The 15,259-nt window shown below is 29.2% G+C and overlaps 2 protein-coding genes across 16 annotated transcripts in view; both read left to right on the top strand.

The window, feature by feature from the left end:
• The window catches only part of l(2)gl (LLGL domain-containing protein l(2)gl), a 27,890-nt gene extending 24,699 nt beyond the window's left edge, over positions 1 to 3,191 (top strand). For all 9 annotated transcript variants that reach the window (XR_015294172.1, XR_015294173.1, XM_086914383.1 and 6 more), the window contains one exon: positions 201 to 3,191. Coding sequence is in view for 7 of the 9 variants with exons in the window: in XM_086914383.1 (XP_086770509.1) it covers positions 201 to 301 (101 nt within the window). In the remaining 2 variants the exon portion in view is untranslated. The remainder of the gene's footprint in view (positions 1 to 200) is intronic.
• The window catches only part of LOC100865911 (casein kinase I), a 34,904-nt gene continuing 19,952 nt past the window's right edge, over positions 308 to 15,259 (top strand). For 5 of the 7 annotated variants that reach the window (XR_015294177.1, XR_015294178.1, XR_015294176.1 and 2 more), the window contains exons 1-7: positions 308 to 5,554; positions 5,747 to 5,857; positions 7,408 to 7,556; positions 8,548 to 8,744; positions 8,843 to 9,045; positions 9,176 to 9,437; positions 10,022 to 10,173. Coding sequence is in view for 3 of the 7 variants with exons in the window: in XM_086914417.1 (XP_086770543.1) it covers positions 5,479 to 5,554; positions 5,747 to 5,857; positions 7,408 to 7,556; positions 8,548 to 8,744; positions 8,843 to 9,045; positions 9,176 to 9,437; positions 10,022 to 10,173 (1,150 nt within the window). In the remaining 4 variants the exon portion in view is untranslated. Of the gene's footprint in view, positions 5,555 to 5,746; positions 5,858 to 7,407; positions 7,557 to 8,547; positions 8,745 to 8,842; positions 9,046 to 9,175; positions 9,438 to 10,021; positions 14,991 to 15,259 lie in introns of those variants that run through there. The other 2 variants (XM_086914440.1, XM_086914407.1) reach the window with 2 other exon arrangements.

A 15,259-nucleotide genomic window follows, 5' to 3' on the forward strand; every position in this document is an offset into this window, starting at 1 on the left:
ATATACTATATATATATATATAGTATTTGAAAATTGTAAATAATCATACCCTTAATAATCTCATATACTACATAATCCATCGATCGCTTAATATCATGTGTTTGTCTTTCGTCGCTTTTTAATTTTTATTTCTTATTTTTCTAATATTATTTATTATTCTTTCGTTATTGTTTTGTTTTTTGTTATTTGTTATTGCGCAGGCACTACAGTAGAAAGAGAGATTCGCAGCGGTACTGAAACAACAACAACACATGCTACAATTACTCTACCTTCAAACGTCGAGGTCATCAAACGGCACTGACAATGAAAATATTGTGTTAATTAGTATCGGATCTGTTAAGCCTATACTCCGCGATCCAAATGGAAAATTTATGAATTTTCAATGTTTCTTAAAAGTCGTGCAATATACAGAAATTCTGTACTCATTCATATAAAAACTACCTCTCTTTTAATAATATAAAAAAAGGACGACAGCTAGTAATATTATTTTTTTAAGACTTTTAACTGTTTTTACAAAAATTGGGTGTGACGAAATGATAGGGCATCTTTAAAAGAAATAAAAATTTTATCAAGACAACACATATTTCTTTTAAATTTAATAATATGTATATATTCCTCCTTTTCTACAAGTTTTAATATTCCATTCAATTTTCTAAAAGATTTTATTTTTCTAAAGGATAATAATATTAATGTATTATTTTTAATTCTTTTAAAATTAATAATCACGATTAATTGCAAGCTAATTTTCTTATATGTCTAAAAAGATTACACTGATTATTAAAAAACTTGAATATTATTTCTTTAAAGATTATTTTTTTCTATTTATTTCAGTGATAAATTAATCTATCTTTAACGTATTCTAAATTCGTTATTTCTTCATGTATAAATTTTGCATAATTGTTTTTTAATTTAACATTGATAAAACAAAAAACTTTTCTTCTGTTTTTAATTTCTCAAACTATTACATTCAATGTGCAATTAGATGTAGTTGTTTATACATCACAATCATTCAACAAAAGTTCGATTTTAATTTTAATAAATTAATATTTTAAGCGAGTGATTTTAATAATTTTGACTCAAAATAATAATTATTAAATAAATATGTATTTTAGATTTTATGAAACTTAATTTATAATTTTGGAAGAGAATTTCTGTGTATTGATTTACTTTTGAGAAACATTAAAAATTCAAAGGTATTCTATTATTTTTTCGCGGAATTTATAATTAACGAAAATTTATTTGATTTCGTTTACAATTATAAAATGAGCGAAAATATAAAATAAAAATGGAGCGAATGCGAGTAATAACAATAGTGATTAATGAGAGAAAGAAAATGATTTTAAACCTTTTCTAAAAAAAAAAAAATAGATCCGGAAGTATGTTCTCAGGAGTTAAAAGAAAATGATATTGGCAAAATTTGTACGCAGAAGATCCGGATAATAGCTCTCAGTGGTTTTCATATTTTAAGAAAAGACAAGAAAGTCACTAATATTCTTTTGCAAAAAAAAAAAAAAAAATGCGTCTTTTTATATATTATAATTCTATAATATAATACTTTTATATGGATAGAAATAACATTATTCACAATCAGCATTGACTTAAGAACAGTGTGATCGATGCTGCTAGTTTTTATAACGTCTGTACCTGGGTCTCGTACCCTCGTGATTATCTATGTTATATTATATGCATTTACATAGATTGTATACTATGTTATATGAAATCTAATTTTTTACAATTCTCCTCCTGTAGATTTTAGATGAGTTAAAGATCTAATTAAATTTTTATTGATACCAGAAAGTGGTATTATTCTTGGATTATGAAAGGGAGTCAGCATTGTTGTATGATAGATTTTAACAGGTATATATTTGAGTTATTCTGGCTAGCTATATCGTAAATGATTGATTTAAAAGTGTAGGATTATCCAGGGATGTGTTCCAAATTCTTAATTTTTAATCAGCAGAAAGAATAGTTTTCATAGTTATAGCTTTTAAAAGATTGTATTGAAATCATCCAGGTGCTCTTTGGAAAATATTGAAATATTAATATATTTTGATTTTCCTTTGAAGAAAAGTAATGGAATCCTATTTTTAGAAACTATCAAGAATTCTTCTAGCTTTGCCCTCACTATTGTATTGTACTGTGCAATGTGTGAAATTTCTTTATGGTGTTGGTGATGCTCCTGCAGGCAGAATGCTAGCCAGAACTTTACTTAGCAGATCTTCAATCATTTGAATTGTTATTGCGTTAATTGTGGACTCCTTATTTTCTTGTTGATCCTTCTTAATTCTTGAAGTTGGGTTTGGACATCAATACATTTAGATAAGCGTATCGGATAAACAATAAATTTATTTTAATTAAACATTTTAATTAAAAATTTTTATATTTTTAATTATTTTTGTAAACATCGTGATAAATTTAAAAAATGAATTTGTGGAGCCGTCGTGTTTAATTTGAATTTTTATGAAGAGATCTTCAATCACATTATGTAGAACATCACTACGTACGTACATCAAAAATAATTTTAACATGTTTATTATCTAATGAGATTAAACATAAATGCAGTGCTTAAAATATATATATATATATATATATATATATATATATTTTATTTTATATAAGATAAAATCAGTTTTCATTGCTGCTTGAAAAAATGAATGTTTATTTTTAGCAAAAAAACTTAATAATTAATGAATATCAATAAACAATAATTTCCACGACTCTCGTTTCACTATATGTCATAGTCATTGATAGTTGCATTTTTTCTGTTGCTTAATCTCTCAAAGTCTTCTTAACGTAATTTTACTTAAATAGCTACTCTATTTTTTGTTAGGCATTTTTTGTTTTCGCAACATGTTTCTTTTTCCTGATCTTTTATTTCACTATTCGCCCATATAATATAGATGATTTAAGTTGCGTTTTTTTTTTTTTTTTAAATATTATTATTTAGAAATATGTCGTAGCACAACGTATTCGTTGCGTTACAATATGGCTGCCATGTTCACAATTTGTGATGTATCTTATTTCTTTGTACAGGCTATAGATTTTAAATTATATTTAGTTTCGTGCGTCATAAAATCGTAAAAATTTCTCACGATTGTTTTTTAAAAAATGTATCAATAAAAAATATTTTGAAATTGTATTTAATGAAATAATGTTTTAATAAATTGATCTACAGATGAAACAATACAAAATATTTTTCTTGCATTTTTTTTTTAAGATTTATTTATAGATAAATATTAGGCCTAATTCTGTTAACTATATATAAAAATATATAACTATAATTATAATAAAGCCTAAATTTAGGCCTAATTTTATAAGCCTATTAAATTGACAAAATTTTATTTCGCTTAATATAAAAATTGATTGTGAAATCCGATGGAACTATAGAATTAAAATATAAAATACTATGATCATGGCAGTATATATATTTGATTGACTCATCATTATAATACTTGAAATTCATTTTCTTATGATTTATAGTATAATTATTATGATTTTCAAATTTGTTAAATCAACTGCACTGAGCTGTAATATCAGAAATAATATAATCACTTTTGCATTTTAAATTTTACTCAAAAATTTCTTTTTATGAAGTCGCAATTATAAAAAAGAATTGTTAGTATATTGAAAATAAACTAATTAGCATTGTACATTATCATATATACTTGTATATATGATTTGAAAATTTATTCGATTTTTAAATTAAGTTATACTGTAAATTAATAATATATATTTATATAATTCATATAAATATAATGTAATATAATCAATATGAAGATACAAAATCTTAAAGTTATAATAACGGTAAAAAGAATAGCATCGATTGCACTTATTGTATAATATTTAAAAAATATTAAAAAAAAAATACATTAATAAACTTTCAATTTTCTTGAAAGTGAAATACTAAGATTATTAAATGCGAATAACAGAATTTTTTTGCGTACAATTTTATCAATATATATATATCTGTATATATCGAAAATTTTCTTTCATACTTTTATTAATACTTTTTTCTCTTTTGTTTAGATATTATTCGTATTTGCTTAATTTACATTAAATTTAAATAATAAACGGAATTAAATAAATTCTTCGCTACAAGGTCCAATCTAATGTATTGTGCTACCAGAGCACCTGTATTATTAATTTTATTACAATTGTAAACTATAATAAAGTGAAGTCGATGCGCTAAATGAAAAATGTATAAAAAAACAAACGTAAGTATTTCTGTAAAATTATTTGTTTTTTACCTTGATAAAATATTACATATTGTATACGGTGAATTGTTAAAACTGCCCTTAAAAACATTTCCTGTTTGTTCCTTTATATTTATAAAATATATACATATAATAAAACTAATATATGATACGTCTATCTTTGAAATATATGCAAATTTATTTTTTAAGTAGTCATAAAATTTTTAAGTTTATAATATTTTAAAAATAAAAAGTGAATAAAATTCTTTGTTTTATTTTTTGAAAAATTTATATTTTATAATTATACATACACACATGTAATTTATCGATAAATATTTTTCAAATGAATTTGAAAATGGTATAAATAATATAATATCGAGTAATCGAAAAACGAACCGGAAATATTATCGATCATGATTCAACTAATGTTCACCAGATGACGCACAAGGTTTTCAGGCGTGTCGAAAAGCAGTCGCGCTTGCGTACTTACATATGTTCATCGTGTTCGTCGTTGTGGTGGTCACGGTTCGAAGATAGTAAGTGTGCAACAATAGAATAGGACTTATTGAGTAAAGCATTTATGGAAAGTGAGCGAAAGTGATAGAGTGCCATGATAAAGTTATACGAGTGGACAATTGAATCTTATAATTGAAAGTCCATAAAAAAAAAGGTGCGTTCACGATAAAGGTGTCGAAGAAGTGAATCGTGATTGGTGAATCTTAGACGGCCATTATTGTGCGCCATTCGGTCTCCGGTGCAGATCCGCGCAGCGAAAGGGCAGATGCCCTTACGCGGTTCGTGTTCCCATTGGTGGGTACGCGTTAATCTACCCGGATCGACGTACTTCGTGAGATCCGGTAGTATTTCTCGAAACGTATTCCTGAACGTACTAAATTCAAAAAATATAAAGACAAGCAATCAACCACCTCCTGTGGGAAGCGAGTCTTTTGATAGTCGACTCGATAGTTGTGTGATCTCTGTCTAACAGCAACAGTAGCAACCGCAGCGCCGTCAACAACACGACAACGATAACGACGACAGTAGCGCCATCAGCGCGACCGCCATCGCAGCGAAAAGAAACAGTATTCCTTTGAGGAAAGAAGAAATGCCTGTAGGTTCGCGATCAGTGGCGCGACCAAAGATGGAGGCCACGTCCAGTTTGTAACACGCAGCCAAGTCTCGTTCAAAGCGCACCAACGGAGCCACGAAGCGCTCCTCGAGTCGGCTGTCCAAAGTCGCTTTTGCCCCGTGCTACTTTTCTTCGTGAGCCCCGCGAGGCTGGAGAATGGAGCTACGCGTTGGAAATAAGTACCGGCTCGGACGGAAAATCGGGAGTGGCTCCTTTGGCGACATTTATCTAGGTAATTTTTTTATTTTCGACATTTACCTTTTACTTAGATTTCCCCCACCTTCTTATAATCCACCCGTCTACCCACACGACGGTTACATATTTGCCCTACGACATGCATGAACGCGCCAACTCCCCCGTGCACATATATATTTTCTTTTTGTAACTGCGTGACTGGACCTTTGGTCTTTTTGTCGTTTCTTAGGTACCAATATCTCAACCGGCGAGGAAGTCGCCATCAAACTAGAATGTATAAAAACGCGGCATCCGCAGTTACACATAGAATCCAAGTTCTACAGGATGATGCAAGGTGGTGGTAAGTAAATTTTCATCTATATTATTTATGCTCAAACTTTATTTTGCATATTCTCATGTATTTTGAAACTTATACCGTCACCTGAGAACTGTCAGAATTTTGTGTTTGTTGGACAGCTGGTTGGTCTGGCCACTGAACCTTCTCTCTTTCTTTCTCTCTTTCTCCCTCTCTCTTTCCTCCCCACCTCTCTCATCTCCTTGCTATTCCTTTCTTCCTTTTTCATTGTGTTCTTTGTGACAATAAGGAACTTTACCGTTTTTTTAACGTTTACATATTTAAAATTTATAATATAAATTGAATAATTCCAATTAATTCCAATATCTAATGTATGAATTTTTTATGTTTTTCAATCTTATATTGTACATAAATGAAATATATGTTATATACATTAATTTATTTATTGTAGATTATCGTCGATAAATAATATTCCGTAGATTTTAGTCATTTTGGACATATCATCGACATGAAATTATTTGAACATTTTGAAATAAATATAAATATATTTCTACTCGTTTCAAAAATTTTTATATAAAGATTTCTTTAGAGAGAGGATTTCTTCGTTGCAAATCTTATTTACTGTTGACACTAATTCTTACAAATATTAAATATTAATCCTTTCAATTGTTTTTGCCTAATTGTCATATTTTACAACAAATAAAAATGATTAAAAAGATTATTATTTTGTATATATTATGCGAAATATTTTAAAATAGACGAAATAAAAAATCAATCTTGTTTAATATTTGTATTATTGCATAAATTAACTCGTTAGTGAATTTTATGAAATTACTAATTATCAATTTTTAAAAAATTAAACGATTTAATATTATTTATAATTCTTTGCAACAATGATGGCAAATGATTGTGTTGTATGTTGGCATAGAAAAAATATTTCATGTCTAAATTAGGCTTGTATATAGGCCTTTAAAAATAAAACGCGATGCAAACATATAGTCTTAAAATTCATATTGATATGATCAAAAAAAACTTTTTATTATAAATGAATAAGAACAATTAAATTATTTATTACCTTAAAATAAAATGATATAAATAAATTATAGAATATAATAGTATTTAGATTAAATTTTTTATCATACGCTAAAAAATTAAGTTTATTTTCATATTGATGTCCTCAATAATTAAATTATATTTTGTTTTTTTTTTTTCAATAATTAAATATAAAATCAATATCTATTATATTATATAATTTATCTTACAAGATAGCATGCAATATCTGAATTCTAATATTTTAAATATATTCATAAATATATTCATAATTTTAAATATAAAAAATGAATATTAAATGAAAATATGAATTAAATGTCTGAATATTACCATACAATTTTATCATTTTATTTTTTATGCAATAATATTACTTGTAAATTAAAAATTTTCTTTTTTATAGAAAATTAAAATAGTTTTCTATTTTCTATTATATAATATTATATACATATATATAAATTTTTTATTTATAAATTTTAATATAATTCAAATTTAATACATATATATATATACATTATTATCAAAACATATTTATCGTAATATTTCAGTTGGAATACCAACTATAAAATGGTGTGGTTCAGAAGGTGACTACAATGTAATGGTAATGGAGCTACTAGGTCCATCATTGGAGGATCTATTTAATTACTGTTCAAGAACTTTTTCTTTGAAAACAGTCTTGCTTCTCGCCGATCAATTGGTAAATAATAATTTTTTGTTGAAATCAAAATATTTGCAAATTTTTTTTTTATATAGAAATATATATTTTTTATTGTTCTAATTTTTTTGTTGTTTTGAGTCAATGAGTTGTACACTAGAATGTTTAAATGAAATTTATTTATAATAATATATAATACTATTATAATTTTTTATGAATAATACTTGCACTATTTATTAATAATAGAATATATATTTTTTTATCTTAATCATTTTTACTTCTTTTACTTACTGTAAAAAAATGAAATTAGTTTACGCTTTAAAATAATTGGAAAACAAATGATTACATATGTAATTTTATCTTATTTTATTGAAACAAGAACATTGATTCTGTTTCTGTAATACTATTATAATTACAAACATATGTACAATAATGTTCAAAGTTCAAATTGTGATTATATGCAAGTATTTATTATTCTGTTTTTTGTTACTGAAATAAATTACAATATAAATTACATTCTTATCAACTAACAATTGTGTCGGCTGATAAGAAAGCTTTCTTATTCTAACAAAAACAGTAAGGCAGAACTAAAACTGATATATAAAGCTTTTTATTTCAACTAAAATCTTTTTAGAACAAAGAATGATTTTAAAAAATCAATCATTTAAATGTAGAATTCATTTCAGAAAAAAAAGAAGTATATTCTTGACATTTTTTTGTTATTGTTATATTGAATATTTGTTACTTATTAATTGTGAATCATTATTGATATGAGAACTTTGTATTTCCTGATTATTTTATATTAATTATATTTATGTATGTATGTATGCAATAATAATACTAATCATAATTATAAAAATATATTAAATATGACATTAATTTTTTTCTTCTCTTCTTTTTATCATATATATATATACAATACTTTTTACAAAATATTATCGCATCTTTTCTTAAATACTTTTTCTTACATGTAATTTATAACTTGAAAAATGATAAAAATGATTTACAAAATATCTTTATATTTTGACTACAGATAAGTAGAACGGATTATATTCACAGTCGCAATTTTATCCATCGAGACATCAAACCAGATAATTTTTTGATGGGCTTGGGAAAAAAGGGAAATCTCGTATATATTATAGATTTTGGATTGGCCAAAAAATATCGCGATGGCCGTACTCACAAACACATACCGTATCGAGAAAACAAGAATTTAACAGGAACAGCCAGGTTTGTTTATTCAATATACAATTTCATTTGCATTAACATCTTATGTAATTTCTGCCTAGTATTTTTTTAAAAAAAAAAATCAATTTACGCATTAATAGATATGCGAGTATTAATACACATTTGGGAATTGAACAATCACGACGAGATGACCTTGAATCCTTGGGATATGTTCTTATGTATTTCAATAGAGGTAGCTTACCTTGGCAAGGTCTGAAAGCGGCAACTAAACGACAGAAATACGAACGTATTTCTGAAAAGAAAATGTCTACACCCATCGAAGAATTATGCAAGGGTTATCCTGGTAAATTTCTCTTTAACCGTGTACTGTTATATTGTTGTATCATTGTTATAAAAATGTACGATCAGTTCAATGTCATAACTCTATATAAATAAATATTTTCCATATATAAATAAATATTTTGTTATTATAGTTGAGTTCGTGCAATATCTAAGGTATTGTCGAGGACTACGATTCGAGGAAAGGCCGGACTATTCGTATCTTCGGCAACTTTTCCGGACGTTGTTCCACGAAGAAGGCTTCACATACGATTATGTCTTCGATTGGAACAGGCTGAAATTCGGTAACGTGAGGCAACAAACATTGTCTTCGACACAACAAACACCGATGCAGTCGCAACATACGAATGCAGCGCTGCCTTCTGGGACTAATAATGATCAAGAGCATCGATCTAGGTTGGTGTTTCGTGACAGAATGAATAATATATCCGCAAATCGCGAACCGTTTGCGTATGAAATTAGACGTGAAAATGTTAGCAATCGCATCTCTCTATGCTGTCTTTCCATGCATATAAATAGCATGGTCATTTCATTACCCAGTACGTTCTATTCTTAGCGGGTAGGTCAATGAATCGGGAAATAGTCCTGTTTAACCAAACATAAATAACCAAATAGGTCCATATTTTTTTTCTCTAATCTATGCTGGTTATAAAAAGTACTTGCACATTGTTATACTCGTTAATATAATATAAAATTTACGTATTAATTAATTACATCAAAATACATCATATTTTGCATCGTTTAATCATGCTTTTTTTATATCAATATACAATAATTTAATATCATGTCAGAATTTGATTGAAAAAAAAAAAAACATAATTTCATTGGAAAGTAAATATATATAAATAAGTAAATTTAATAATATATGTGTAAATACTTGTTCCTGTTCACTGTAACTTTGATTTTAAATTGGTGTAATGTTGCGTAACATTATTTATCATCACAATCGTATATTTTTTCTTTTTTTTTTTTTTTTACAGACCTTACACCCGGCAGTGTTTGGCAAACATATCAGTGGGAACAGTGGGTCCGACTGTAGGTGGAACAACTACAAATTTGAGAAGCATGCGGCAAAAACGCGAGGCGATAGACGCTCTTCGCGATCAGGACAATCAGGAGAGCGATCTTCAAGGTAAACCACAGTTCTACCCAAAATTATCTTCTAAGCCGGTTATAACCCAGCAAAAAATGCGGCTCGAACATCCGCAGCTAACTAGCAACGAAACGCCACGCGCGAATCCGTGTCAGTTCAGTACATTTAAATCATCACCGGTTAGAATAGCGCCGGATGCGTCCCTGGACATTGCGGGTCTTAATTTAGGACCCCGCGAAACGACTTCGAATCGTGCCGAATTGAACTGCACCACGTCCCGTGACTATTCAGTGAACAGATTGCCCGATGGTAGTCCGAATGCATCATTTCGTCAACCGGATAAACAGAGTTATTTTTTTCAGTCATATAAAACCGAGAAAGACTTCGAGATGATGATGTTTGATCGTCCTGTTCACGATGAGAAAAAAGTTGATCACGGGGATGATGCGGTGGCATCCGGTGGCTCGTTGAATTGTTTCAGTAGCGTAGAGAGGGAGAAAGGCGGTGATCACGATGACAAGAAGCAAAAAGGTTCCACGCTCGGTGGCCGCCATCACATCTCGACTCACGATGCTCGTCGAGATTCTGGAAACGTGGAATTCCTTGAAAAAGAAGGCGAAATTTTCAAGATAAGCAGTAGTGAATTATTGCAAGATGCGTCGGCGAAAAAGAAACGAAACTTTTCTTTCAGTAACAAAGAGAAGACGCACAGAAGTTTAGAGTCGTTGGAAAGAAGCATAGATTTGTCGGCTAAAGATTCAAAGAGTTTAGATCTGTTGTTCGAGGAACGATCGAAAGCATTTTTTCATGGGAAACAAAGAAGTCTGGATTCTTCCCAGAAGTCAAAAAAGTCAATGGATTCGTCCGCCAACAAAGCGCGAAAGCGGCCGAATTTCTTTCAACGTGTTCGAAGAAGCTGGCATTTTTTACTCATGCAGCGCAGAATCAAGCAACGAAATAAATATGAACGGCCGCTAAGCGGTCGAGAAAAATGCGAATATTTTTTGCGCCGACTCCATAAAAATGATTGCCCCGAACGTGATTTAACCTTGTCAGTCGATCATTCGCAGACAGAGTTGAATCCAGGTTTTTTGCCCAAACTTGATGATGTGAGGAAAGATGAATTAATTTCGAACGATAAAAAAGACGATAAGAAAGAAATTAAAGTTGTGATAGAGGATGCTATAATTGTAATGGAAGATGCTAAATTTCGTATAATAGACGAGGAAAATAAATTATCTGACGGAGATATCGATAATAAGCCACCGGAAGAAAATGATGAAAAGCCCCCGTTGGTCACTGAAAATGATATTGCACGAAAATTGCAAGAAGTGATAGGAACTGAAAAGAAAGAACATATAGTTGATTGGGTAGTCACTATAGCAAATTTAGACGCTTTAAGCCATGCTACCCGTTCGAACGAATCTGTCAGTTATGGTATATTGCATGGTACCCTTGGTATATTGAAGGGTATTCTTTTTGATATTTTTCTCTGTGTATGCATCTAACATTGTTTTGTATGCAATTTATATTTATCGAAGTTTTACATCACATAAGCACGCGGTGAGCAACTTTTGTTATTCATATTGATATTGATATTTTTCGTATGTTGTTATGCCAATTTTTTACACTTTCATCACTGTGTCAGGGTCGATAAGGTACAATTTCCACGTTTCTAGTTTCACTCGGGACAGGTGAGAATTATGACGTGAATATCACAATGAACAAATATTACTGAAGCTACTATTGCACCAATAGCACTTCTATTGTTTAGGATTAAGATTAATTCTACCTTTTCTCATGACCTGAAAAACATCGACATTAGAAGCCACGTACTATTATACTCGTCGGGTTGTGTCGTAGAACCTGTTTCAAGGTATTTCTGTTTCTAAACTTCATAGAGCTTTCGCAACTATAGACTAGAAATATTTTTTTAAAATTATAGAATATCTTTCAGGGGCGCACAAAAATATAATTGTTAGATTTGTTATTTTGTATTGCTGAATTTTTCGATCTCTACAACTATTTTTAAGATAAACTATTTTTATTGTATCACTGCCATTTTTTGAATCTCTTTAAAAAGCTAAAATATTTTTTGATACCTTTATTTTTTCGTCCGCCAGCCACAAAATCCACCGTTAACGAATCTTTCTTCCGATTCGATGTATAAATCTCTAATTTTCAAAAATTATTAAGTGGCAGATAATAATATGCGGACCCGTCCAACATGTTTTGACTAATAAAAATGCCTTTAAAAAGAAACGCCTTTATATTAATGACTGATTAAACATAAGCGACGAATCATCTTCGTCAGATGTACAGAGAGCCAAAACAAATAAACCATCGAATGGCATAACAACGTACACATGTAGTCGATCGATGTATTAATCATAATTCGCGGAAAAAGGTGTAACTCTCTTAATTAACGAGATACGCATTCACCAAGTTTATATATATTTTCATATAATCGTATTACATAATATTACCAAATACTCGCGCATCGTGGCGTATATATCTTTATTATAGCGAGAAAATAATGCGACTGAAACATTTCAACGATATCTATTCGGATGACATATTTACTTCGTCTCCTATCGATATATGTTTACGAGTCAAGAACACGTGATGCTTTTATTCCATCATGCGAACACTTTTGAAACGTAAATTACTTGAACAATTGTCCTTTGAAATAGAATTTGTGAGAAACGAAAAGTACGTTCGTCAAACCGTTGCATTTCTCATACTTGACGTAACGCGATTCGAGGGCGCTGCATGTCCGCACAATGAACAGGATTTTGCATCCATAAAAGGAATTCGAGCATACTTCTAGTAATTTTTATATCGTCGAAAGTTAGTTTTTGTAAAGTGTTATATTCCTTCTTTTCTTTTTAATCATTACATTACTTTTCTAACATTATTCGCTAGAAAAGTTCGAAACACAATTATAATGGTTTCTGATCGTATTAAGTGTCATGGAAATTTCAAAATTCGTTTCGATACTTCGATTAATATTTCAAATTATTATTATTTCGTTTACAAGCGCGATAAATCGTCGAAACGTTTTACTTCAACAAATAAAAACGAGGGATAAAGAAAAATGTATGGAATGGTATATATAAATAATATATAATATTCGGATTGAAAATGAACGTATGCGAATTGTGAGCCTGAAGATATTACTTGCATCGAACTCGCATCGTAATTAATAGATAGCTTTACCAGATATTGTCATGTTTGTTTGTATTGGCAGTTTTCCGATTGTTTCATCGCGATATCATTTACCAAACATTGTAATCGTCCACAGCGTTTCTTGTCCTTGACGCGTACATTTGCTGCTCTCTTTTTAGAAAGAAAAGGTGAAAAGAAAGATGGGAGTTTCTTTCTACACGCAACAAAGACAATGGTATAAGTTAATTTTTCTTACGAGTATAATAGAAAAATTATAAATATAATAATTTTTTCGTAGCTGCGAACGTATTTTACGTGTTGTTTTCGAGATTCCGGCGCGATGGAAGAAGCAAGAATTTTTTTATATGAGAGGATTAGTTAATCAGGGAATAGAATCTAGAAAAATTTCATTGTCATTCAATCACTTGTTGTGGAGTTGTTGCAAGAAAAATTGTTTTCTTTGTTGTCAGTGTATCGTACAGTAAATATTTATAATACAGTAAATATTTTATAACTATAAAAGAATCATTTCCATTATTTGAAAAGGATTAATCTCATTAATGTAATCTAATGCAAAATCAAACATCTTTGAAATAAATACAATAATAAAATTTTTAGTTTCTACTTTAATAAAGCTTTTAATATATTTGAGGTTTTTCTTATTAAAATTAAAAAATGATATAATTTGAATTATATTTACATTTGTAATAATAACTTTATTCATTAAGTAAATAAATTCAAATTATATTGTGTTTGGTCTTGTTTTAATTAGAAAAACTTTAAAAATACGTTAATAAAAATTTTATTAAAAAAAAAACACTTTTAAATTTTATTATTTGCATTAGTATTACTTTACTTATTTATTTATTCTTTTTTTCAAATACTTCAACTTTTAATTTTTTTTTTTTTCTTTTACACTTTTCGCTACCCTTCTATATATTTGGCAAAAAATATAAAACGATTTCGAATCGAATCATATCGAATTATATTGGATAATTTTAGTTCTTTTGCTGTTATATTTAATATTTACTGTATTTCATTTAAGGTATAATTTCATTTATAAATCAATTGATTGTTACAGTACAGTTATACAGTACTCTTTTGTACACGATCTAAATTTCCACTAAATTAGATTATTTTTCAAAAACACAGTTATATTCATCGTCGTATTTAAACCTCTCATATATCCTTTGTTCACAGTGAATCGTTGCTTGTTCACTCGCAGTGACTGAACCAACGAAAGGAAGCCCCTTTGAGAACCGAGAAAGGTTACCAAAGCATAGATAGAGACAGTTACTAAAGTACAGTTTTTTTTCTACTTCCTTCAGCCGCGCGAAATGCAATCTTGAAGGGGCTTCTCTCGTTTCGACAAATCCTCTAAAACTCTGATGTTCGATGACTTCTTCCTAGCACACTGGATCACGAGCATCGTCGTTATTTTTTTCTTTTCCTTAATTACGTATATATATATTTTTTCTCTCATTCACTTCACTCTCTCTCTCTCTCTCTCTCTCTCTCTCTCTCTCTCTCGTCTATTTTCCTCCTGTATTATCTCTTTCTCTCTCTCATTCAAGGAGCTTTCGCAATTGTGTATCTGTTTGTAATCATTCTATTTTTTAATTGATAGTGACGATGGTGATGTTGATGATGATGAAGAGAAAGTAGCAAATAAATGTTTTTCCATTCAAGGACTGGTCTCTTTATTTATTTCACCACATTGTTCGATAATCCTCATCAAAATTTTCTTCTCACTTGGCTTGAATGGAAAAACCTACTTGCAGCATTCCTCGATAAATAATTAATAAGTATCATCTCGATTTGATATCACGATCGCGAATATCCATCTTTTTTTTTTTTTTTTTTTTTCAAACATTTTTTTAACTATTTTTTTTTTTTTTTTTTTATCGATCGTATCGCATCATCCGTCCTCACGAAGGCGCATTGCATTTTTCGCCTT

The sequence above is a fragment of the Apis florea genome, unplaced genomic scaffold (genome assembly GCF_048593485.1).
Source record: "Apis florea isolate Af1SG1 unplaced genomic scaffold, ASM4859348v1 contig_1914_pilon, whole genome shotgun sequence".
Taxonomy (NCBI): Eukaryota; Metazoa; Arthropoda; class Insecta; order Hymenoptera; family Apidae; genus Apis; species Apis florea.